The following is a 26,361-nucleotide window of genomic DNA, read 5'->3' as shown; positions in this document are numbered from 1 at the left end:
CAGTACTAATGAAGATCGGGTGAATCGCAGGAGCCCTCGCTCTAACCATCATTAGTCACATGATTACTTCTCAAGTGGATGACTTATGCACGATTTAACTGGCATCATATTCCATCTTATTACTTTAGAAATGAAAAGATAAAAATAACATACATTACTATACCTACTTTGTAATTTGATCAAGTCAAAAGAAATTTTGCAATCTGCAATTGAATTAAAAAATGCTTCGTACGTGACACATGTCAGTAGCTGTTTAGAACATTAACTAAACTTAAAAGAGACGACATTTTCATCTTGTCTGAAAATGCAATCACTGTTATGTTTGCACACGCGACGGCACTTGACGCATTTCGCTTAATGCATTAAAGAAGTCAAATATTTCCAAACTAATTTATACCCGCCACCCATGATCCATTTTACCTGCCCTCGACTATATCGTTGTTAACATAAAGCATTCTCAAGGTGAAAATAAAATGTCTCTTGCATGACATTACGAGCGGCCGACGATCGATAGAATTGTAAATTGTTTCAATAATGTATAAATCCAGAATGAGTAAAGGTTGAATAGAATTATACGTACACAGGGCGCCTCCCACGCTACCGTGCTCTTTGGAAAATAATAAATCGATTGAGCATTTCACAGTCAAATCGCTCACTTACATACCACCGACAGTGTACCTGTCTGTAGGAATACCTAACTACATGGTATATACAATTAATTTTAAACTATAGCTGCCGTCTAGGAGTCTAGACGTCTTTATATACAATAATGTTCGAGTAGATATACATTTTTATAGCGAAAATGGCGATAGAACGTGCAGACACTGAAGCTAATCTTTTCATCTCATATGCGAATAATATTCTAGTATTACGTAGCGAATATTATGTTCAATCGTGTGGGAAATAGTTGAAACCGACTTATACTGCAGTTCTCATGATCCCGTAAGCACCTATGTAATGGATAGGCCTCGGTGGGTTTATTTATAACTCTGACTCTGATGGATCGCAATCTATCCACATTTATGGAACATCTGCCATGCGAAAGTAATTGAAAACAAAACGTTAGACTACGAATAACTGTGGTGTGCGGCGGCGGTGTTTCTATTGCATACTTTTCTTTTCAATAGTTATCTGTTATACGAGAACCTGTAAAGTCTCAATAAGTTCAGTTCAATAAATTCCTATTACCTACTATTTTTTATCAATTGGAATCTCATCAGCAGTTTAATATCAGAGACGCAGCTGGTTTGAATGTGGATTTTATGCCTCGCACGCTTGTTTCATAATTTTATGCGCATTGTAACAACTGTATTTGTTTAAATTAAACTACCTAATGGTATATTCATTCCATCTCTATACATTGTTAAGTTAATTGTTGAAACTGTAACCTTTTCTATATCATTTACACAAGTCGAACGCTCAGGTACTTTAAAATAATAATAATATATATTCAATCAATATATAAAATTTAAAATAATAAATATCCAAATGAATTCAGCTATTTGTGAATGGTCGAATTAATTTGAATTTCAGGAAAAGCGGAACGTAATACCCAGATTACCCACTGCGTATTTCGTATTGCCTTCGGCGAAGTTTAATCATACGAAACAGCGCTTTGCGGTCCTAGAAACGGGAGCACAAAATATGTTATAGACGTAACAAGAGATGATCACCGAAAAATGATCTTTTATTACCTACCTGTACACCCCGTAGTGTTTGCCCGACGCTCTGTCGCCGCATATCGAGCATAAGTGTTTTGATCCACTGAGAGGATGGTTCGGCGGATAATTCCTGAGCGCAGGGGGAGACGTCGCGTCGTCACGCATTCCGCCGTCCAGCATCGCTGTGTCCGGCTTCATTTCAGGCGGTGACATAGGCGACATAAAACCTGGCTCCAGGTTCAACCCTGCAATCAAAATCATATCTTAACACAATGCCCTTAGAATTGCTTCACAATACCTAACCGCTAATACCGACTGTAATATTTAGGTCAGCATGAAGACGATCAGTTAATCGCATCCTTTATTGTCGTCGCGACACAGTAACAATGCAGTAAATTATGCTATCGTTGGAATTGAACAAGTACCCATTTATCTTGTCAATATTAAAACAATTTATATCTCTTGAAATTATTTGCTAGCATCGTATACATGTCTTTAGCAATATCTCTTTTAATACGTAAATTTAGACACAACACTCGCTGCAAATTACATAAAACATGGCATGGGTGTAACAACGTCAATCAAACTGAGATAGTTCTAGACGTTATGTTACAGAGTTATACGTCACTATTTATTATATTATACATAGTATAAAACAAAGTCGCTTTTTATATCCCTATGTCCCTTTGTATGCTTAAATCTTTAAACTACTACTACGCAACGGATTTTGATCCGGTTTTTTTTAATAGATGGAATGATTCCAGAGGAAGGTTTTAGTATATGATTTATAAAACCTAATAAAAAGACAAAGCGAGCGAATCCGAGGCCGTAAGCTAGTATTTTATATTTAGAAAATCTTTTATCTATCATACATCACCAACACTTGTTGCATAATATTGTTAAATAATATTATATCAGTGATGAATAATCTAATACTAAGTGTGAAGTTTTCAAAATAAAGTCAGCCGATAGGTAAATAATTTCAAATAACATATTAATTGCCAATATGAAAACAGTCGTAAATGCTATAAACTCACTACAAACTACTTCAAATGATAATAAATATCTACAAAGATCTCGCATATTGAAAACGAAATGTGGTAAGGCGAATGGCGTAGATAATAAAACAAAAACGAAAGTTGGCTGTTCAGAAAAATCAGAAACCGGTCCATTAGACGGGGGGCTCCAGAAGCCCGCAAAAAGTGAACAAACATCCCTCCAGCCTCCTCGTGATGAAAATTCAATGGTGGCACCTTCTCGCTAAATTGGAGGCGTTTGTCTACAAAACACTCGGAAAATATTCGCCTAGGCACAGCCGATGGAAAATTGTTTGCAAACTACATAAATAACTGACGCGTGACTTCGTGAATAATTAAAGCGTATTGAAGTGTATTTTATAAATCATAATATTACATTAATTATCGTTTTGCGTCTCTTTAGGTACGTATTATGAGTACGTCCATTCATCCACACAGTCTTACGGAGAGTAAAATAAAACAATAATTAACTTGAACAATGTTTATAAGAACTTTCTGAATTGTCATAATTATGTAGAACATGAATTCTATAGGTACCTACACGATACAGAAACCATGAGGTAACCATGTATGAAAATGGACCCTTAGCATTCAGAATAATTTTAAATTACAATTGCAAAGTGAAAAAAATACAAATCAGTGAACAAAAGGAGACTTGAATGTTGTTATAAAGACAAACCGAAAATAAATTGCGCAGTCTCTCCAAATACGTATAGAAACAAAACTTACAAAAATTTGTGAAAGGGTTTATGAAAGGAATCTGTTTTCGAGTCGCCGAGATAAAAAGAAAGTTTTAGGCAAACGGATATTTTAATTTAATTCGATTGTATGCTTGGTATCTCCTTTTTTGTTTCAAAGTTAAAGTCTTTATCCATATTTTTTTAAATAACAACATTTTTATCTTTATCAAAGAAAGAACATGGATTTATTATTGATTTATTACTTTCACATAACTTCTATTTGTATCGATGTGCTCATAAACATTCAATTAGTACCTATATCATAAAAAGAACTTAGGAAGGAAGGCACTAACTTACTTTAAAACAATATCTTGGGAGTATGAGTTATAATATTCACGACAAATTTCAATTAACTTATATACTTAAAAAGTCTTAAAAAATACATATTGCTAAATTAATTAGGTATTGACGATAAGAGAGTGAAAACAAATTTTATCAACACAATGAATGCGCATGATAACGCGATCATGCCACATGATGATATCGCACAAAGAAAACTAGACTGCGATATGATGCAGCTCATTTTGACACATTTAGCATATTATGTATTAATTATAATACATAAGTATGAACCAATGACATAGTGGAACATATATTCGTTTCAAATAATGAGCTGGCTATATCTATTTGCGTATCTCCAAATGTAAACAAATTAAAAATAAAAATTGCTCGTAATGGAATATGTTAATTAACGTCGATGAAATCGAGCGTCCACAAGTAATTAATAATGTAATCTAATAAGATATTATGTCGTATCAACTTTCGAAGAAATGAACTATGGAATGTTAAATTATTATTCTTCTACACGATGTTAAGATTTTAAACATTCAACGAAATTAACTTTCATTCCACTACAAGAATACACTCATTTGTGTTTCTTATAATCTATTAGAGAATGCATATAAAACGATTTCATTTCTTAGTAATACAAAGATAAACATAATATACATCATCTAATTATCTACGGACATGGAACTTTTAGAAAACAAACAATTACCTACGTTTCTTTGGCGCAAACATTAAAGACTGTTTATATTATAAAATAATATTGTAGCACTATTTATAAATATTGCTGTACATATTATATTATTTAGTTTGGGTTAAGAATTTCAAAGACATTGTGCATGAATTTTGAAGAAATAAAAGAATTGTTCCTAACTTTTAACATCCCATAAAGCTAGTGATAATCGATTTTTTATAAATGAATTAGGTAAGAAGTAAAACTGCGTGACAATAATATTTTAAAGGATTTGTAGTTAAAGTTATGTAGGTATATATTAATTAAAAAGTATATAATATGATACATAAGTATATATTATATAGTAGTTATTATTTATATATTAATAGGGCCTAGGGGATACCCCTAAAAAATACCTATCATTTCAGAAAAACAAATAAAATTTAATGTAACATAAACGTAAAATTATCATAGGTATACTCAATTAACTTCTTACTATCTTGATAGTGTCGATAAAATTTTTTGTAATAAACCATTTTGCGTGGTATCATTTTAATAGGTACCTACATTTTAAACAAAAAAAAAATTCATTATGATAATAATAATTAATAATTCATAACAAGAATTTTATATTATGAAAACACTGGTGTAGCTTAATTATAGACTTATATATTATATTTAAAAAATGTATAAACTTGTGTACAAGCAATAGAAGGATAAACTGTTTCGCAGTTTCCACGTGTATACTATAACGTTTATGATAAATCTATCTATAAATATATATTATATATTAAAATGTATGGTACAAGTTTCTCCAACATCTTTTCTTTTATTAAAAGACTGACAAGATCATTTCATAGGATAAATACGCGGAAAAGTAATTTCGTGTCACAAGCATCGGAATTCGGAACGATGTGATATCAATTCGGATAGATATTTTCAATCACCAGTGGTAGAAACATGTTACATGGCGACGGGAAAGGGATACTTAATCTGTTAATCATATAAACTAACCATACTGACCATGTTTTGACGGGCTTTCGCATTAAATAGTTTATTAATTATCAATATTATACTGACTGTAATAAAATCGTGTGTACGTTCAATATTTTATGACGAATTAATTCAAGTAATCAAAGGTGGAAATGAGGAAAGTAATAAAATTATAACACTAATAGGGAATGCAGCAAATAAAGCTTAGAGAGTTCAGTAATTATTCATTAATAGTTGTTATTATGACGTAAAGGTACATATATACTCGTAGCACCTCGTAATGATGTACCTAAATAAAATTATTTATTAAAAAGTTATTGTAACTCATTTATTGGTCTCATGGAAACACTAAGAAAGGTTGATCGAGCTTTTACTGCTTAATATGATCAAAGAGAAGTTATGAAGCAGTGCCAATAAACGAAGAAAACTTATAATATCGACATTATTGTTCAACAGATTGGGATAAGTCTGAAACGTGAAAAGTTTACCGCGAAACTTGACAAAATTGATTTGATTTTCATATTACTCTTCTATATATTTCATCTCTTTGCTTTGATATCGTGAACTCTTTTCTAAAAATGATAGTGAAAGTAGTTATATAAATATAGTTTTAATCAAATAAATCTATCATATACTTATACTAGATCCGGGAAAAATAAGCTAATAACTTTCATCATAAAAACAAAATATTATCGGACAAAACCGAGATTATTAAAACGCAAATGAGTGTAAATAACTAATAACAAAACAATGATGTTATAATATATTAATAATATAATATATAGAATGTATTAACATATATTACGATGAATTAATAAGTTTTCAATTTCTAAAAAACTATTCGGGCGGTCTAAAGAATGCAAATTTTTAAAGTAGGTACCAAGATATTTACGACACGATATTAATCTATACTAATATTATAAAGCTGAAGAGTTTGTTTGTTTGAACTATAACTGGTCCGATTTGAAAAATACTTTCGATGTTAGGTAGCCCATTTATCGAGGAAGGCTATAGGGTATATATCATCCCGCTAAGACCAACAGGAGTGGACCACTGCGGGTAAAACCGCAGGGCACAGCTAGTTAAATTATAATATCTCAAGAAGAATTGAAACAACTTCCCTACAGACTAATTTATGTCAAGTAGGATCTCAAATGGCGCAATCACAATATGGCAATTAGGTATACCACAACAAACAAATGCGCACACGCATGTTCGTTTTTTTTATCCTGTCGGTTCACCTATTAGGAAGAAAAGTCTGGTGTCCAGACTTTAGGAGACACCGCAAATTCTGACCCTGGACTGTCAGACAGATTTTATGTTACGCAAGGTTTTGATTAGGAACATTCATGTTTCAGACGACCTGTGTTTATATGTATATAAAGCTGCAGCGTAGATAGTAAGGTCCATTAAATTTCCACTGCATGATAACAAAAAATCGAAGTCTATAACTTCCGATTTAACTTTGTAATTATTATTTATTATACACTTAGTTAAGGTGTACCTAATTTTCCTTCCTGCATTTTGCAAGTGAATAAAAGTTAATATTTTTTGCTCAGATTTAAACTCGGCTTAGACAAAGGCCACGTTTTTAACATTAAAAGCCTAATAAAAAAGATGTTTTTTATCGTTGCTGTTTCACGTAATAGGGGCTAAAAGAGACGATGACGACGATTCATTATCTAAAGAGCCTGTATAATTTTTATATTATACCAAATTAGCTGTTGATATGTTTAAATAGCAAAGGTAACTTGCGTGCCGGTTCTTATATTATGCGTGAGTCGAGCAATCAGAAAAAAACTAATTTGCAGTACCTATATTTTTATATAAACAATATAATAAATGATTAAACTTCTAACACTTAAGTAGTGGTGATTAACAAGCACAACACATCGTAAACATATATTAATCCTAAATGTATACACGAATATAATTTTATTTAAATTTTAATAAAAGTAGAATAGGTATACACAATATTGTATAAACTATAATAAACCAATGACAGGAAATTTATAAACAGGTACATATTATATTAATGAAAAAAATAATAAAAAATACATATTTTATTAGAGTAATAAAAAAAGTCTCAATCAATAATAATTGGTTTGGATATTAATGTATTCAAAATAGGTCGAGTATCATGATTTGTAATATTTTTGTTGATTTAAAAATCTAGAACATTCTACATGCATGCCTGTCTTTTTTCATCAAGTAACTACATATACCTACATAATTATATTGAACATACAGACAACTTATTATTTTATGCAAACAATGTAGCTTCATTATAATGATTTCCGATGAATGTAATTGTATATTTTTTTGCAGTCTAATATCCCAGTATAGTGGTCTCTTGAAACAATGATACAATGACATTCAAAATAAATTTGCAGGAATCGACAGCATGACTTATTAAATTGAATCGGGATACTTAATACTTTTTGCTTGCCAGTGTTGCAAGTGGACGCTTTTCACCGACTTTTATTTTCGATAATTATTAATTACAGGTAGTAGGCATCGCATCGGTAAAAATAAGATTCTATTTTTACATTTATTATAATACAAGTAATACGATTTTTAATTGGAATAAAATGTTTTTGGAAATATGATTGTGTATCTAATTTCTCAACAACAAAGTTTAAAATTCATCATCAGTATCATCAGTCCATACGTATTCCTACTGCAAGGACATAGTCGAATCACTTAAGTAGATATCATTGCAATTTAGTATTTACACATAATATTATTAAAAAAATTTAATAACTGCTTTCTCGAATATAAAATAATTTACTTTTTGAGTAGTCGAAATACGTATTATACCTATTTTTTTAAGTTACCGAACCTCAAAAGTAATAAAACTTCATTATCCTTCTTGTCTGTATGTCTGTCAGTCAAGACCCTTTTGACAGGAACACGTGGATGTATCAAGCTGAAATTTATATCAACATCATGTCAAATACTCAACTCTACGGTCTCTTGAAGCTGTGTAAAAATTAAACTTAAAAGCCAACGCAATTAAAAGATATAGCCGTTGATGCTGCAAATTTTTGCTAATTTAGACACGCGCAAGGGAATCAAAATATACAGGGAAGGAACTTCCCGTAAACACAGAAACTTGAAAATTGGTACGAAGCAATGTCTTATAACATCTTGATAACAGAAACGAAGCACAGATAAAGATAAATTGTAAAAAGTATAAATTTACAGTTACAACAGGTTACGGAACCCTAGGTGCGCTAGTCCGACTCGTACTTGGCTGGTTTTAAACGTATATTTGCAAAATTTACCTATTGCAAATCTTTAGAATCGATTAATATAGCGAATCAAATTCAATTAAAGCGTGTTGAAATTTAATGAATTTTAGTTCGTGTTTTTGTTGAGTTCTAAAGTCTTACTTTAGCAATCTAGATATTATAGAACTTAAATAAATAATCTTCATTGTCTGCGTAGTTTTGTATAAAACACATTATGCTAATATAAATTCAACGATAAAATAACGTAAGCATTTATGTATACTAACAATATTTAATTTAATATGTATGTACCTATTTAATTTAATTTAATATTTTACAAGAAACAGACCGTACGATTTTTTGCAATTCGCAATATTTTCTCAACATCAATTCAGATTGATTAAAAAAAACAGCCAAAGACGGCATGAAAAAATGTTTTCTCAAACCCTTTACTTTCACAGGAAAAATAATCAATCTTGATAAAATCAATATTATTATTATCAGTCTTTGTATGAACTCAATTGCTATCATTCCAAGGTTTTTTAAATTTAAAAAATAAGAATAGATTACTTACTACATATTATGAGCATTGAACACCCCTCGTGTTTTTGTATTAGTACCTATGTAGATAACATTTTCGTTATAACTTGCAAACCTTATTTACATAACTCGACTATAAGATATATATATATAGGTATACAAAGCTGTAAACAATTATTCAACCGACTTATTTTCCTCATTATCTTTGTTGTTGCAAAGTTTCAAACTATCAAATAGATATCAAATACACAGTTTAAACTAAATTCTAGTCTCCAGTTTTCACTCAACAAGAAGCCTAAGTACCTATGGTTAATGAGATATTGAATCTGATCGATCTATATAATAAAATGAAATCTAGACTAGGTATATATATATAGATAGATTTGTAAATGTGTTGAAATAATTACATTGCATGTCGATGGAGTAATCCACGTTGGACATTGTAGGAGTCCCGGGCGACTGCAGCATGTTGGCGGAGGGCGCGGGGGTCGCGGGCGGCGGCTGCTGCGGCCCCGGCGGCGCCGGCCGCGCCCACTGCATAAGCGCAGTCACAGACATCGTCGGCTTGTCTTTCTTCGCCACACTCGACATGACCGCGCACTAACATCCTCACATCACTACCGGCCGACACAACGACACTCGCGTACCGCTCCAATATTTTGCACCTAGACCCGCAAACGAAGACCGTCCCATATAAAACACGATCGCACAATGATGTAAATAATGTGGAGAATACCGCGCACCGGTGTGCCGACGACGGAGATACGCGATACGAAATCGTCGTAGCTGCCGGGGACAAAGATATCGTTATGACATTGTGATAGCGGCTGTTATTGCACTCCACTCCGAGATATCGCGGTGCAACGTGTCAACAATGGCCCGCGAGCACCGACGCTGAAGGTTAGCTTGTGACTAATGCGTGCTAAAATTCAACAAGCTCAAAATTGACAAAAAATGTACCCGTCAACTTCCGCGCGGTTACCAACATGAAGGTCTCAGCTCAACAGGCGCGCTCAAGGTCCGCATACAATCATAAGTGAATAAATCTGACTTTATGTTGAAAAACGCGTTGGCATAATCGACTTTTTGCCAATATCCAAGAAATTATATGGAACCGACGAACGACGACGCGTATATGTTTTATATATTTATGGCTATGATAGAATATGAATCAACTAAATAATTGGAGTTGTTAGGTGACGGCCTTCGTGATCGTGGTTGCGAAACATTTCTGTAATTAAGTTTTACGTCACTCAGACCGAACACCCTAATCTAGCCTCTACCGTCAAATTTTTCGCCATGTCACTCAAACGCATTTATCGCATTTGTTCATATTCGACAAATAATGCTTAATTATATTGAAAACAAAGATTAATATCTGTACTAATCTTTGCCACCATCGATCAAAAAAATCAGCAGTGCATTTTTTTTTAATACCTCCTACGGCTACACGACCACTTTTATCTTTGTTGGAAACGTGAACGGTGAAACGTTGCATTATTCAGTTGAACGATAAAAAAACATATACCTATTTACAATTTTAATAGCCAACTGCGTTTTACTTCGCTCGCAACTAAGGCGAGAATTTTGGCGATTTATAATTTACAATTCAATTGATGGTACACAAAAAGACGAAGCGTCCGCGTCGCTTCTAATATGGTAGGGAACATACACCCTACAGCTACACGTGTGCGACCTTGGTGTTCTTGGCGTACGTGCCTTCCAAATATTTATCTAAAACATTAATTCAAGTTCCCTTAAGTATAACATTCGTAGGTACATTGACAAAATATATTTTACACGTGTACATAGTAATATAAAGGTGTCACGTGGTGTTTAATGTTTATCATTCCGAGTTCCGACAGGATTGGAAAGGACAAAGATAATATAAACATCGATAAACTTGTGCGCACAATTTTGGATAATTGGATTATCTATATGTTTAATAGCATAAACCGATGACTTATTTTGAATTGATGATTCAATAAAAACTAAAAACAACCTTGTCGTGACGTAATCGCAATTTTTTGTGAAGCTTGTCATGTTTTCGATCAAGGCTCGTATTTAATATAATGAATTTGAATTTATCCGTTTGACACGCATTCAAATTATGTAAACAAAGTAATCATGTATGCCGCATGCCGCAAATTTCTACAGTTGTCGCATCTTTATGATACCAACAGACTTGAATCAAATCACCTAAAACACGATTTTGAAATGTTTTTATCATCTTGTAATGTTTTTCAACAAAGATTTCATGATTACCTAGAAAATCACGATTTGAATTTCGTGTGGCTAAATCTCCCGTGAAATAAAAATACTGCTTTGTATTCATTTAAATATAGACCAATTAATATACAGCCAGTGTTTATGCTTATAACCACAGCCATTTTTTGGATATCATCAACTCTATGTAATTTATTGCTGATTCAAGCTTTTCACGTCATAATTTGTAAAAAAAATACGCAAAGTTCATATTTTTAGGGATAAAATTTACCTAATGGACTGATGTTTTAATCTTTCTCATTTGCATCATTCCTTTCACACTTTATTTGAAAAGAAACGCGATTTCACGTAGCTTATATAGACTTAAGGATGATAAGACCTTTTTTTAATATACAGATTTAAAGTACATAGGTATTATGTAAACATTGTGCGAGCGATCGTCTCTTTCATGATTAATTATTATTAACCAAGGTTGACGTTAAACTAAACAATTATTTATTTGGAATAAATATGAACGTTTGTTGAATAAGAAGACGTGATAAAATAAATCAATACTTTCCTCCCACCACACGTGGCAAACGTATTCCTACGCATTTTCTTTCACGGTGATTTCTGATAAATAGATAGGTATCTTGTTATTACTATTGGTAATATTTTATGTATTGCTTTTTCGGGTACTATAATAACTAGGTATTTTATGTATTACTCGGATATTTTTAGAAGAAGTCAATACAGAAAATTAATTTCAGGCTGAAAATATTTTATAAGCATTGAATACTTTGTTAAGTATTCAATTCCTCAAGAAAATCACGTGGAAAATGTTAAATAAACCGCATCAGATCTAGCTGCGCGGAGTGGAATGTTTCTACTTTCATTCACTTTCTTCAACACAGTGATCTTGAACGCACACGTAGGTACGCCGCATGCGAAGAATGCATATTGCAAGCTTGTCCGTCGTCATTCAGCGCTATCGATCTGCTCCGACCTTGACTTCACGCAGCCATAATTAACATTGACAATAGCCGACGAGCGCGTTCGCACACTATTGAACCCGCTTCGAAAGTGACATTGCGTTACGTGTACTTTTTGTATTTTATGGTACATTGCGCGGTTTTATTTAATGCCAACAAGCTTGTTAGCTAATAGCGTAATAACAGGGCTCCAAGTTCCAACCCGGCCCTGTACCTCCAAAGTGAGAGTCAGACGTCCGTCCTAGACTTGACCCGGAGTGCGGGCGAGGTAGCAGGTACGGACGGACTGCGGTGACTCAAGAGCGGGGGCGGTGCGACGCGTGCACTCGCGAGATGTAGGTAAACGGAACGCAGAGAAGCACGCCACGGGGGCCTGCGACCTTGGCGATTCTCTGACGACTACAGGTGGTTTTTGTTTGCACACTTTTAATGCGATCGCAGATTCTCGACAGCCACTCCGCGTACACCGAGCCAAAGAGCGGGACGAGAGAATTCAACCGGAACTCTATCGAAAACAATGGTTTCGCATTGTTCATTTTAAATCGCAATTCGGGAAAGAAATTACCGATATATAGGTATCCATAGATATTAGATATACAGGCGACGGCCATTTTATATTGAATTGTAGGTACCTATTAGTATGCAATAATAATTATAATTAACTTCATAGCCACTTTAGTAATATTATTATTAAAACATACGCATAAAATAACCATTATTTGTTGAAGCCAACACTAATTTATTGAACTTTAAAGGCAATTTGACCAGTATACGGACGCGAAAAAAATAAACTTTGAAAATACCTATTCAAGATTTTTAAGTGCAACAAAACACTTCATGTATTTTTTATCCTAAAGAATGGAATGTATCTAGAAAAATGCTCAAGACTAGAATGGGCTCGTATAACAAGTTTCGAATGTGACAACCAAGTCGCAGTGGTTTTTACATTGCATATTATGTACGTATAAGAATTTCTGGCGGAAAATAAAATATCATTTACCTCTATTTCACATATACACATACAATTAATATTCTACGTAGGTAGTCATTAAATATAGTTTATAACAAGGCAACCTGGAGATTGATAAATTATTTAAATGTTACACAACATGGTTACAATAATAAGGCCTTTATCCCAATACCTATTTATAAATGTTTAATTTTCAGTGAATAGAATAAATATATTCATTCTATATGCTAAAAGCTGATGCATTATTTATCAAGTTTATTTTTATTTTAAAATTTTTCTATAATAATCTGGTTTTACCACAAACAATTTTTTAGACGCACTCAATCAAACTTGTAGAGATATCCACAAGTCTTCACTATGCGCACCATAATTATGCCAATTCACAGAGCATTGCAATACTGATGTTTTATTTAATTTTATTATATCCTTTATGTATTTCTTTATTAAGGTTTTATGGCATTAGCATTTGAATGAATATTTTAACTCCCATTCAGTATGTACAAGTATAATTAATAACTGTACAATAAGGGCTATGAATTATTATTTTAATTCTAAAACAAAAGGGAAATACCTACATTGCATATTTTCCTTTCTTTTAACAATGCCTATATATAGTAACATTAATTTCAATTAACATATAACATCCACAATAGCCCAATTCATGAACCATGCGTCGTTCAGCCGAAATACGTCACGAGCAACGTGATAACGTAATATACTGTATAATGGAGTGGAAATACGAAATATTATCTATCATTTACTGGCGATTATATAACGTGAGACCTTGGCCGTGACCAAACGTTTCCCGAGCCATGACGCTGCCAGCTCACACCCGCGACTATCCGAACGATAACAATTGTTATAACAACATCGATCAGTTATCCGCACTTCATAACAATGCTAGAAAATAATCGACAGCGTTGTCAATGATACGTGTCTTGTGTCCGTGCAGTTTATCTACCGTACTTGTAATTGTACCTACCGAAATGTATTCCTCTATAAAACAGTAAGCCACTTCAAAAAATGTATTGTTTAAATAAAATTAAATATTAATTGTCTATACTATTAATGTTTAGAGTGGCGTACACATTAACTAAGTAACAAAATGCTGCTATTTTGCTAGCATCAGAGGACGTCTTGCAATTGCTCAAAAGTCAAAACTCTGGATAATATAATTACTTAGTATTATTAGGCAGTACAAATCAGGCATTCCATTTTGGTACACTATTGTTAGAAAAAAGTATTAAAAAAAAATACAGAAACCTATTTTTTTTCGCGAGATTAAATATTGCAAAGGAATCTAAAAACAGTTCATAACGCAGTGCAGTATAATCATTGAGTCAATCATATTATTTTGTAACTTTGTAGCTGCTATGTTTACGTGCATTGCACGGACTGAAGGTATGCCGGTCCAAAAGTGAGTTAGCACGAAGGCGGCACCGAATTCTAATAAACTAGAAGGCCTTGATAATGATACAATACACTTGTGGAAGCGCCTTATAAAGTACAGAGCTCACGTCCGCGATTATACGTGGTTTCAATACACAAATTGCAACGTGTAATTTTACCTATTACTAGCATTACGCCATTAATATATACTATTGTTTGTACGCGCAAATCTCAGGAACTACTGAACTGATTTCAAAAATTCCTTTACCGCTGAATATACATACACGTAACTAGGTAATTCCCGAGTGCCAAAGACTATAGAATGTCGCTTCGATACGTAAATATTCTAAACGAATCCAATAGCAATATATAACCCACAGATATAACCTGTTGAAACTATTCTATCAAATATTATCTACGAGGAAAACGCACATCGAACACTATTTCAGTAAGATTTGATACATGTAGTATGTTATGTAGAGCAAGTTAACTTTGAACAACAGGCTTTACAACACACGTAAAAAAGGAATTGCCTATTAAGTTAATGTTTCCAAATTCCAACGAAATATATTTTTAATTACCCGAGACATTCTATAACGAAGAAAGAAATGTAAAGATTTTTTAAATGATACAAAAGTAAATAGTAATAGTAAATAGCAAATAAAATTAGCACATCAGTAATAAATTGACAATAACTCCTTCATTTTACCAATATCCAAGAATTACGAAGCAATATTTTATCTAATCGTTAGTATTTTCTTTGATTTTCAATTTTTCAATGATAAAACATATTATCTTTTATCTCTACAATGTAAAGTAAAGTATGTTTTTATCATTAACGTAAAAAAAATAAAATTTTTATTATAATATCATTTAAAAATATACCTAGTATTTATATTTTCGAGATAACTTAATTAATAATTTTGTAGAGTCGATAGGGACGAGTTAAAAGAAATACGAAATCAATTTCATTCTTTTCAAATCTTACTGTCTATTTGGTACCATTTGTGAATTAAATTAATATTAAATTAATAATATTAAGTATTAATGTTAACGAAATATACTTAGTTAAATTATAATATTTTATAAGCACGTATGATTTCTCCATTAAACAGGTTCACAAGTTTCATTAAATAATTAATACCTACCTACACGTTTCAGTGTTTTTCACTAAGTTAATATCAAAATTCAAAATAAAGTGTGATAGGAATTCATGGTAACTTCGGGTTGATATAAACGGAAAGAAAGTTAAATGTATAATTATTATGTTAATGGTTTCGGTAATAAAATCTTAAATTATTAAATTTAGCACTCAGTTCTCTACCCATTGTCTCCGCTAACGCCTGACTCTACCTACGATTAATCATATGATATTATGAGATATAAATTAGAATTATTGTGAATGAACGTGGAAACACGGTCCTCAATTATCCAGTGATGGTGAAGATAGTTGAAAAATAACTAGATCATGGTACATTTTAGATAAATAGTGCAATTTAGGTTTAGGATGTTTCAAAGATGTACCGGTCTTACATTGGCACGTATTCGACAACCGGTTACATCACCCTGACGTCAAACAACCAAATGGGGATATTACTTCGTTATCTCGTTAAAAATGTTAATCATACGATGTAAATGCAATGCCTAGAATCATATCATATTGAATATATTGGGAGTCAATACACCGCCAACCTTGCAGTGCTCTTTACGACTCGTGTCAGATAAAGACATAGGGCATAAAAACATTACCTACAAGCTTGAGAACACAATGTAGGTAGGTAATTATATTTTATTTCGACTGTCTATTAGGCGTCAGTCTAATTTTAACTCCCGCTATATATCTCTCATGGTATACTTTTACAGGTGGTTAATAGTGTGCAAACATACCCAATCGTCGGCTCAGTTTAACAAACTGCGTTGTGTATAGATAGGTGTTCATGAAATATTGAAAAAACCGGCTTTTGTAATTTAATTTTCGGTCAATTAAAATATGTGGTATAAATACAAACGTTTTCTGAAACGAGATATAAATGTAAGACTTTCTAAAAGCGATTTATTTTAATTTCGATAAAAATCTATACTGAAAAAGAATCCTGTTTTCGACTCGTCAAGTACATTCAACACAACCGACCGTCATAATCTGTGGTCATAATATACAAAACAAACGCATTTCATTTCAAAATGAGGAGCGCATGGGGGACTGCCTTGACGTAGGTCATTATGAGTTACGATCGAAATTACAATGTAATGAGTAGTGGTGAACGCTGGTTGCGGATCGAGCATCGATTTTCAAATTGTCGCGAACGGCGGCGTAAACGCGACGGACGCGAGCGGCGGCGCTGCTCTGACTGCCGCGCCGGGCTCCCCTCCCACCCCTTGCTGCCACCGTTTGTTTTGCTGTATTTTCGTTGTTAATCATTCTCCTTGACCTTGTGCGACGTCGAGTGGTCCACTGCACACGACTGCGCACCCCTCACCCTGCGGTCCGCCCGCGCTGCCTGTCGCGACGCATCACACGTGCTATGGCACCGCAAACCTTACCATGCAATATGATCACATACCTCTTTTCCAATATCCGATTACAGAAAAAGAACACATTCTACTATCTCAGAATCTGTCATTTAACTCTAAGTAAATAATTATGAAAAGTAAAACCGTGTAAAATACAAAGTTAGAGTAAGTAGAGAATGCACAATAACTATACCGTCCCTCACTTAATATAGAGTAATTTAGTTTCTATTCATTATTTCATAACATGATTCAATAGCCTAGCATGGTCTACTATAAGTAGATCTATTTTATTTAATACATAATCTAGACATACATTATTTTTTCTAGACCAACAGACAGGTTTCTAAAAGGTAAGTGGTGATGATATTATAGTGAGTAGAGACGTCTTCTAATTTACTTTGTAATTACCCTCAAAACTAAATGTTTTAACACAATGACACATATTGTGAATTCCAATTAAGCACTGATAGATAAGCAGCATTGTCTGATGATACTTTTTTAGCACAGATTCCTCATAACCTACAGACCTACTTGCCTAGAAATTTAAACTACATTTTATAGGCATAGTTACCTTCTCAATGCTATTTTAAAGCTAATTAATATCAATCAATCAATAATTTGGAGTTGTGACTTAATTAAAATTGAGATGTTTCATCCAGTGCCAATAAATTTTATATTACAAATGTAGGCCATATTAGAGAGTTCATTGATTCAACCAGACATATAAAAAAATTTAAAACGTTCAATTAACCCATTGAGCCCCGAACAGCCTGATCTGACCACGACACAATAGATTTTCTATTGTGTCTGTGATTCCGGGGGCTGAGTTATTACTTAAGGCAACCTAATAATTAATATTATCCTATGATAAAAGTTACGTACAAATTTAATACAATAGCTGTGTACACAAACAGAGAATTATCTTGATATAACGATTTGATTTTAACGCCACCTAGTTTCTGTGCCTTATAACGTGATAAAATGCCATCTGCCTGATGCTGTGGGAACTAAATATTCTACAACTTTACAAGGATAGAAAATACAGTGAACTGATAGTAAAGTGAATGGAAATAATTAAATTGTATAGTTATACATATTTATAAAAGTCTAGAAACTGAATGACATAATTTATATATGGATAAACTCAACTTTTCGTTGAGATTTTTGTTCAAGCCAAGTTTAAATATAGTCTGTATGGCATGCATAGCATTCATTGTATGCTATTTTAAATTATTTATTTATTGATAATAATTGTATGAATTAGAGTAGGAGAAAATGCAAAATAAATTATTTTATTTACTGAATCATAACTACATATCAATTTATTTATTATTAATGTATATGTAAGTGTAAGTGTAAAAATATTTTATTATCCACTCACACACACATGTGAAATGTGCAAACTGGACAATGTTTTGAAATTATTTATTTATTGATAGAAATTATTTAATTATTTTACATTATAAGTTCATATTTCATTACAAGTTTAGAGAAAATTTATTCTCCCACTGTATTACAGATTTTAAAATATGTAAAAACAATAGGTACATACTCCCTTTTCACTCTAGGAAATAGTAAGAAGATTTACATACACAAATAAATTGGTTATTATCTCAAGTAACAAAAGCATATAGCGTTTCAGTAATAAATTCTACAAGAACTTTAACAGATATAATTTATATAAAATATTTTAACTACCTATAAAGGGCACAAACATGAGCAGATTCAATATAAATTAATCCATTTTGTTCAATATGTTCCTATGATTTCTCTATTTTCAATTTGATAAATTTTAATAAGTTGTAAATTTTTTATAAAGGTTGTAAAACATTCATACAATTAAAAAAAAGAAGTTGCCGGGTGTCTATCAATATTCAATACACATTATTGTATTATATTAACTTTGTAACTCCTAAAATGAATACACTAAATAACTTCTATTTGAATGTGAATAATTTTAGTCTAGATACAACATATTCCTACAACATACCCTTTGCAGGTGTTTATAATACAGTTTTCTTTTTATTTATCTATCCCTCTCAACCATTGTTTTTTAATTTGACTCATGTTATTTATATCGTAGTATTTTGTGTCATTCAATAATAGAAAAATATTTAAAAATACGAGAAGGTTGTTTACATGTAGGCCAACTTGGTTATGGTGACATCTTCATTTGAAGTTTGATAGGGTTAACGAGAACAAAACGTTCAGACTTAATAGGTTAATAGATAAGGCATGCTTAGCAATTTACTTACCAGGATCTCTCGAATCCATCCTCAGTTTTTAATTTAAATACTTTGTCTAAACACTATGATACAGTATTTAGTTAACAACGATGAACCTGTCAGTAACAAGGTCGTTGAACTAAATATATCTACAAATGCTTTTCATCCACTCGTTTATCATAGGTAATTGAAAGTTATGTATTAACAAACACAAGGACAGGGGTTCATATAATATTCATCACATTAAAATTATAGCATCTATATATTATCTGAAACACAATAATGATTTTCTTATTTAATATTTCCGCACACAAATGACAAAACCAAAAACACAGAACACTCAGCGTCACGTCATCTAAATGTCATTGAAAAGTACAAATTAGATAGATAATTATTTTTAAATCATGAAAACCTCTAAATTTACAAATACGCACAATATCTTTTTGAATCTACACAAGCAATGATTCCTAAATCACGATAAAACTCATAAGGTCTCAGCATAAGGTACTCAAGCACTCAAACATTGAATTTTTTTTTTTTAATATTTGTTTTTCTATCACTTATTTTTTTATCATGAAGGTCTAACAAAATATCATGAATTAACATAACTAATGCAAAGTAATACTAAAATATAATTTCAGCAAACACTTAATTAGATACAACTTTATTTAAATAATTATACACTATCATATTATTAACATCTGACAACAAAGACTACCGGTAGGTACAAGTGGGTACAAGAGGGTTGAGAAATTTTACAAAATTAATCATGATTCTACTTTATATATTACTAGATTTCCGCCCGCGGCTTCGCCCGCGTTTGCAAAGGAAAACCCGCATAGTTCCCGTTCCCGTGGGAATTCCGGAATAAAAACTATCCTATGTGTTAATCCAAGTTACCCTCTATATGTGTGCTAAATTTCATTGTAATCGGTTCAGTAGTTTTTACGTGAAAGAGTAACAAACATCCATACATCCATACAAACTTTCGCCTTTATAATATAAAATATTAGATTAGAATATATTAGATAGCTTTGTATTAAACTACGTAGTGTATTAAGTGGATAGCAGTTCAAATACGTGTAATCTGAATGGTACTTCTTTATATTATACTTTACAAGTTTACATAGTGTATTCTCTGATTGTTATATTTTACGATGGTGAATTAATAATCGACGAAACATTCGTATACGAGCGTTCACACAAATCACTGCTTACACATTCGTATTCCCATTGATTACGTCCGATAAATTGGTCTTAACACGAATATGCTAAACTGAAGGCGAATAGCGAATAGCAATGTTTACAAATACGTGTTCGATAAATATATTTGTGAATATATTCATCTCGATATACGCGTGATTGTGTAAATGCACCATTATATTATTTGTGTTGCACTATCTCAAATTTATTCTATGACTTGTCTTTTTCTTCGAGCACCTTGTGAGCAACATATTAATAAAAATATATTTAATACATATAATCTAAATTACTAACTTTTTGAAATATTATATCGATAAAGGAATCGGTAACGGTTTTAAAATTTAATTTTAAATCGAGCACCAGCGGACAACTTTTTGATTAGTCATGTTCAAACTTCACAAATCACATTGTAATGCTACTTGACAGTCTGTGACGTCATTCGTCAAAATGTGTATTTGACATCACATTGGATTTCCAATTCCATTCCATTTAGTTTTATTTTAGTTATAGATTTTAAAGGTTGTGTTATAAGTTTAGTTAAAAAGACAAAATGGAAAACAAAGAAGATTTTCAATATCCTCATACATTCGTTCTACTGGGAGCATCAGGTGATCTTGCTAAAAAGAAGATTTATCCCACGATATGGTATTTATACCGAGACAATCTTCTTCCAAAAAACACGAGGTTTGTTGGCTATGCTCGAACTAAACAAACAATTGAAGATGTTCGAGAGAAATCAAAAAAATATATGAAAATTAGACCTGGCGACGAGGAAAAATTAGAAAAATTTTGGGAAGCTAACGACTATGTCGCCGGTTCATACGACAAAAGAATTGACTTTGAGTTTCTAAATCAACATATCAGTAAGCACGAAAAAGAACTAGTAGCGAACAGGATTTTTTATTTAGCAGTACCACCTACAGTATTTGAAGATGTTACAGTTAACATTAAGAATGCATGTATATCAATTAAAGGTTATACAAGGGTCATTATTGAAAAACCTTTCGGTCGCGACGACGAATCCTCGGATAAACTAAGCAATCATTTATGTGGGTTGTTCAGAGAAGAACAAATTTACAGAATTGATCACTACCTCGGCAAAGAGATGGTTCAAAACTTAATGACTATTAGATTTGCAAATCAAATCTTTAGCCCTTCCTGGAATAGGGAAAACATTGCATCAGTGCTTATTTCATTTAAGGAACCATTTGGTACTGAAGGTAGAGGTGGATATTTTGATGATTTTGGTATTCTCCGTGATGTTATGCAAAATCATCTCTTACAGATCCTGTCTCTTGTAGCTATGGAAAAACCAGTAACTCTGTGTCCCAATGACATAAGAGATGAAAAAGTTAAAGTGTTGCGGCACATTAAACCTATTGAGTTAAGTGATCTATTAGTTGGACAGTATATTGGTGACCCTAATGGTCAAGGTGAAGCAAAGTTAGGTTATCTGGATGACCCAACTGTACCTAAAGATTCAGTTACACCAACATATGCAGTTGCTGCATTATATATTAACAACTCTAGGTGGCAAGGAGTTCCATTCATTCTGCGTTGTGGTAAAGCTCTTAATGAGAGGAAAGCAGAAGTCCGAATTCAATATAAGGATGTACCTGGTGACATATTTGAAGGACACACTAAGCGCAATGAGCTTGTGATTAGAGTACAACCTGGAGAAGCCTTATATTTAAAATTAATGTGCAAATCACCTGGTATGAAGTTTGATTTAATGGAAACAGAACTAGATCTCACATACAGTATGCGATACAAGGAGACTGATGTTCCTGACGCTTATGAAAGGTTAATTCTGGATGTATTTACTGGAACCCAGATGCATTTTGTAAGAAATGATGAGCTGAAAGAAGCTTGGCGTATATTTACACCGGTCCTTAAACAATTGGAAGATCAACATATAAAACCTGTTCCTTATGTTTATGGGTCTCGGGGACCACCAGAGGCAGATGAAAAGCTAGCACATTATGATTTTAAATATTCTGGTTCCTACAAATGGCAAAAGCCAACACTTTCTTAAAGATTTCTACTTTTACTGCATTTGGTGATGGTGTTCCTTTCGAAGGTGTGTATTTATAATAAAATAAAAATAATGTTGCATAATATTATGAAACTCAAATGCTATAGACACTGATATTATGTATTGTAAGTAAACATTCCATTTTTTGATAGTTACATGCAAAATTTTCCAAAGGTCATTTTAAGGTCAATGAAGTTATAAACTATGAATATCAGCATTTTCTTTTCTAAGTTTTATAGTATTAATTAAAATTAATGAATAAATGAATAATTTCATATAATGAATAATTTTAATATTTATATTGTATAGTGCTTTAAAAATGACATCACATATAATAAATATTTGTTATTGTACCTATTTCAATTTGTATAGTTGTCAAGCCTAAGTGATTATGCAGAGGTCAAATTGTCACCTTGAAATGCAGATTAGCTCAGAAAATGGACATTGACTTAGACTTTCAACATGTAATGCATTTTGTCTTATATTAATTTAGTTATTTTATTAAGCATAGTGAAAACATTACATTGGTGCTGTTATGAAGCCTTACAATAGTAAAAAAAATATTTTTCATATTGAAATACATCCTTCTGATAATAATCTATTAAAATGTAAATAGTGAAAAGGAATATATGAATAATATGTTAAAGATATTTTTTTACATAGGTACTAACAAACAATTTGTTGCTTTGCTTTAATATTTTTTATAATACTTTTAAATAAGAAGCTTGTGAGCAAAAAGTAAACATAAAAAAGCCTATGAGGTTTACACTTTTTAGTATAAAAAAACTTGTTTTTTATTATCCTATTTATTTTGTCGATTATGGCCTAGTGATAAGGGGGTTTAGTGGGAGGTTTTTGAAAGATTTACAATTTTTTTTCTTATTAATATAAAGTTGAAACAATAATATTTTTTGTTTAATTTATATTATAGCCCTGAACTTTTTCACTTACTTATTTTGTACTAGCTTTCCCCCCGCGGCTTCGCCCGCGTTTTCAAAGAAAAACCCGCATAGTTCCCGTTCCCGTGGGATTTCCGGGATAAAAACTATCCTTTGTGTTAATCCAAGTTACCCTCTTTATGTGTGCTAAATTTCATTCAAATCCATTCAGTAGTTTTTACGTGAAAGAGTAACAAACATCCATACATCCATACAAACTTTCGCATTTATAATATTAGTAGGATGTTAGATGTTAGATTGAAATAATAATACTACTGCTGAAAATAATCTTTATCATTTAAATGTGTTATACAAGACCACTACAAGACCTTACAATCACTACCTATCTGATCTACGCAGTACGCACGGCGCAACTTTTCAAAAAGCTATTATTTTTCCAAACCGTATCTGTTTCTTGAGATAAGCGTGGTCAAGCTAACAAACTCATTTTAAATTTATGAATAGATTTACAAGCTTAAAAATTTTAAATTGACCCTATTGTATTGCAATACCTGGTTGCTAATATGTATGTAAAAATGTATTGCATAAGTACCTTAAATGATTTGAATTTGAAAATATGTATAGTAAAATTCAATGCAACATTAATGAATAAAGATAGATCCCGATTCAAACTCGATCTTACCAGTGCAAACTTAGCACCCCATCTATGGAATTTTGGGTCGAAAATGACCTTGATCGTTAGGTCCCCGTTAGGTCCTTTAAGGTCCCACAATTTTTTCGTTAGGTCCCCTTTAGTTTTTTTTTTAATAATTTTTTAAATTTTAGGTATAAAAAAAGTGCACTTTAGCACCCCATCCATAGAATTTTGGGTCAAAAATGACCTTAATCGATAGGTCTCCGTTAGGTCCTATAAGGTCCCACAATTTTTTCGTTAGGTCCCCTTTAGTTTTTTTTTTAATAATTTTTTTTTTAATTTTAGGTATAAAAAAGTTACACTTTAGCACCCCATCCATAGCAAAATTGGCGAATTTTATCAAAATCGTATTCTTTACCGTTAGGTCCGTAGAGGCCCTTCATTGAAATTGTTAAATTATTTATGTTATTAAAATCTATATATATAAAAGAAAGTCGTGTTAGTTACTCCACTTATAACTCAAGAACGTCTGAACCGATTTAGCTGAAAATTGACAGGGAGGTAGTTTAGAGCCAGGAAAAGGATATAGGATACTAAATACGTACCACGGGCGAAGCCGGGGCGGACCACTAGTTATAAAATAATTGAATCCTGCGCATGCGCCTTAGAGCATTAAGGCATGCGCACATCATACATAAACAGTGCGAAATTTAAATTGGTATCGTTTCATTTATTAAATTAAATCAATAAATAAATCTATACTAGTCACGTCTGGTTCGAAAGATGAAACTGGCTTTTTATTTCGAAAATTTAATGGCAACACTTGCCAGTTAACTGTCATTAAAACCTGAGTTGTTGATGTGTCAAAGCTTGTCAGTGATTTTTTTTTTCTGCGATTTTAGCTTAGGATTTTAGTGATTTCTAAAAAAAAAAATTATTTTTGAAAACTGAGTTGAAAACATGACGAAAACTTTAAACTATGATTAATAAATTTAAAATGAAACAATTTGAAAGAGATGTAGGTAGTTTTTAAGGAAAAACAAGAGTGTTTACAAGAAATATCTCAATGCATTGTTAAGACGTGTGACTTGATATTTTGATGCTTTTCATCTTGATTGCATTGCACATTATTAAAAGTAGTTATGATTTGTTTAATATTATTATTATTATTTTGCATGAATGATACCAGTAATCCAGTTAAAAACTATTCAAGCAACAATATAAAATTGAACGATCTGTCCGTTCAAAATGTTTAAAGACACAAAATCAGTATCTCGACGAAATTTATTCTATGACCGAACCATGTTATTCATATTGAAGAGCAGTACAAAAAAAACAAGATGGAATAACTGCAGAAATGGAAGAGTTAATGATGTCAGAGATAATGATAGTGATTCTTATTCTTTATTCGCGGCTTAAAGCCAGTTTCATCTTTCGAACCAGACGTGACTAGTATAGATTTATTTATTGATTTAATTTAATAAATGAAACGATACCAATTTAAATTTCGCACTGTTTATGTATGATGTGCGCATGCCTTAATGCTCTAAGGCGCATGCGCAGGTTTCAATTATTTTATAGATTTAATAACATAAATAATTTAACAATTTCAATGATGGGCCTCTACGGACCTAACGGTAAAGAATACGATTTTGATAAAATTCGCCAATTTTGCTATGGATGGGGTGCTAAAGTGTAACTTTTTTATACCTAAAATTAAAAAAAAAATATTAAAAAAAAAACTAAAGGGGACCTAACGAAAAAATTGTGGGACCTTATAGGACCTAACGGAGACCTATCGATTAAGGTCATTTTTGACCCAAAATTCTATGGATGGGGTGCTAAAGTGCACTTTTTTTATACCTAAAATTTAAAAAATTATTAAAAAAAAAACTAAAGGGGACCTAACGAAAAAATTGTGGGACCTTAAAGGACCTAACGGGGACCTAACGATCAAGGTCATTTTCGACCCAAAATTCCATAGATGGGGTGCTAAGTTTGCACTGGTCTCGATCTTACTGTGGCCAGATTCTGCCATAAATTCGGGAATTTAGAGACTGTGCCGCGAAAGGAGTCCCGCTACCTATAATTATTATAAAGCGCAGACAGGTGGCTAACAGCCTCGGCTGACAGCGC

The 26,361-nt window shown here is 32.3% G+C and overlaps 2 protein-coding genes across 7 annotated transcripts in view; one reads left to right on the top strand and one right to left on the bottom strand.

Moving 5' to 3' along the window:
• Positions 1-19,807, bottom strand: part of LOC123705842 (protein ultraspiracle homolog) — a 29,459-nt gene extending 9,652 nt beyond the window's left edge. The window contains exons 1-3 of one of the 6 annotated variants that reach the window (XM_045654890.1): positions 16,960-17,061; positions 9,570-9,827; positions 1,699-1,906 (exon numbers count right to left, since the gene is read on the bottom strand). In XM_045654890.1, coding sequence (XP_045510846.1) covers positions 1,699-1,906; positions 9,570-9,753 — 392 coding nt within the window. In that variant the 5' untranslated portion in view covers positions 9,754-9,827; positions 16,960-17,061. Of the gene's footprint in view, positions 1-1,698; positions 1,907-9,569; positions 12,515-16,959; positions 17,062-19,484 lie in introns of those variants that run through there. The other 5 variants (XM_045654889.1, XM_045654887.1, XM_045654888.1 and 2 more) reach the window with 5 other exon arrangements.
• A 1,306-nt stretch (positions 19,808-21,113) lies between these two features.
• On the top strand, positions 21,114-22,972 carry LOC123705879 (glucose-6-phosphate 1-dehydrogenase). Its single transcript, XM_045654959.1, has one exon. It carries the CDS (start codon positions 21,208-21,210, stop codon positions 22,690-22,692), a length of 1,485 nt encoding a protein of 494 aa, XP_045510915.1. The 5' UTR covers positions 21,114-21,207; the 3' UTR covers positions 22,693-22,972.
• The last annotated feature ends 3,389 nt before the right edge of the window (positions 22,973-26,361 follow it).

Source organism: Colias croceus, chromosome 3, assembly GCF_905220415.1.
Source record: "Colias croceus chromosome 3, ilColCroc2.1".
Lineage (NCBI taxonomy): Eukaryota > Metazoa > Arthropoda > Insecta > Lepidoptera > Pieridae > Colias > Colias croceus.
This window is presented reverse-complemented; position numbering and strand designations above follow the sequence as displayed.

Bases quoted from the DNA above. Each gene is read 5' to 3' on its own strand.
- LOC123705879 (XM_045654959.1), top strand. From the start codon at position 21,208: ATGGAAAACAAAGAAGATTTTCAATATCCTCATACATTCGTTCTACTG.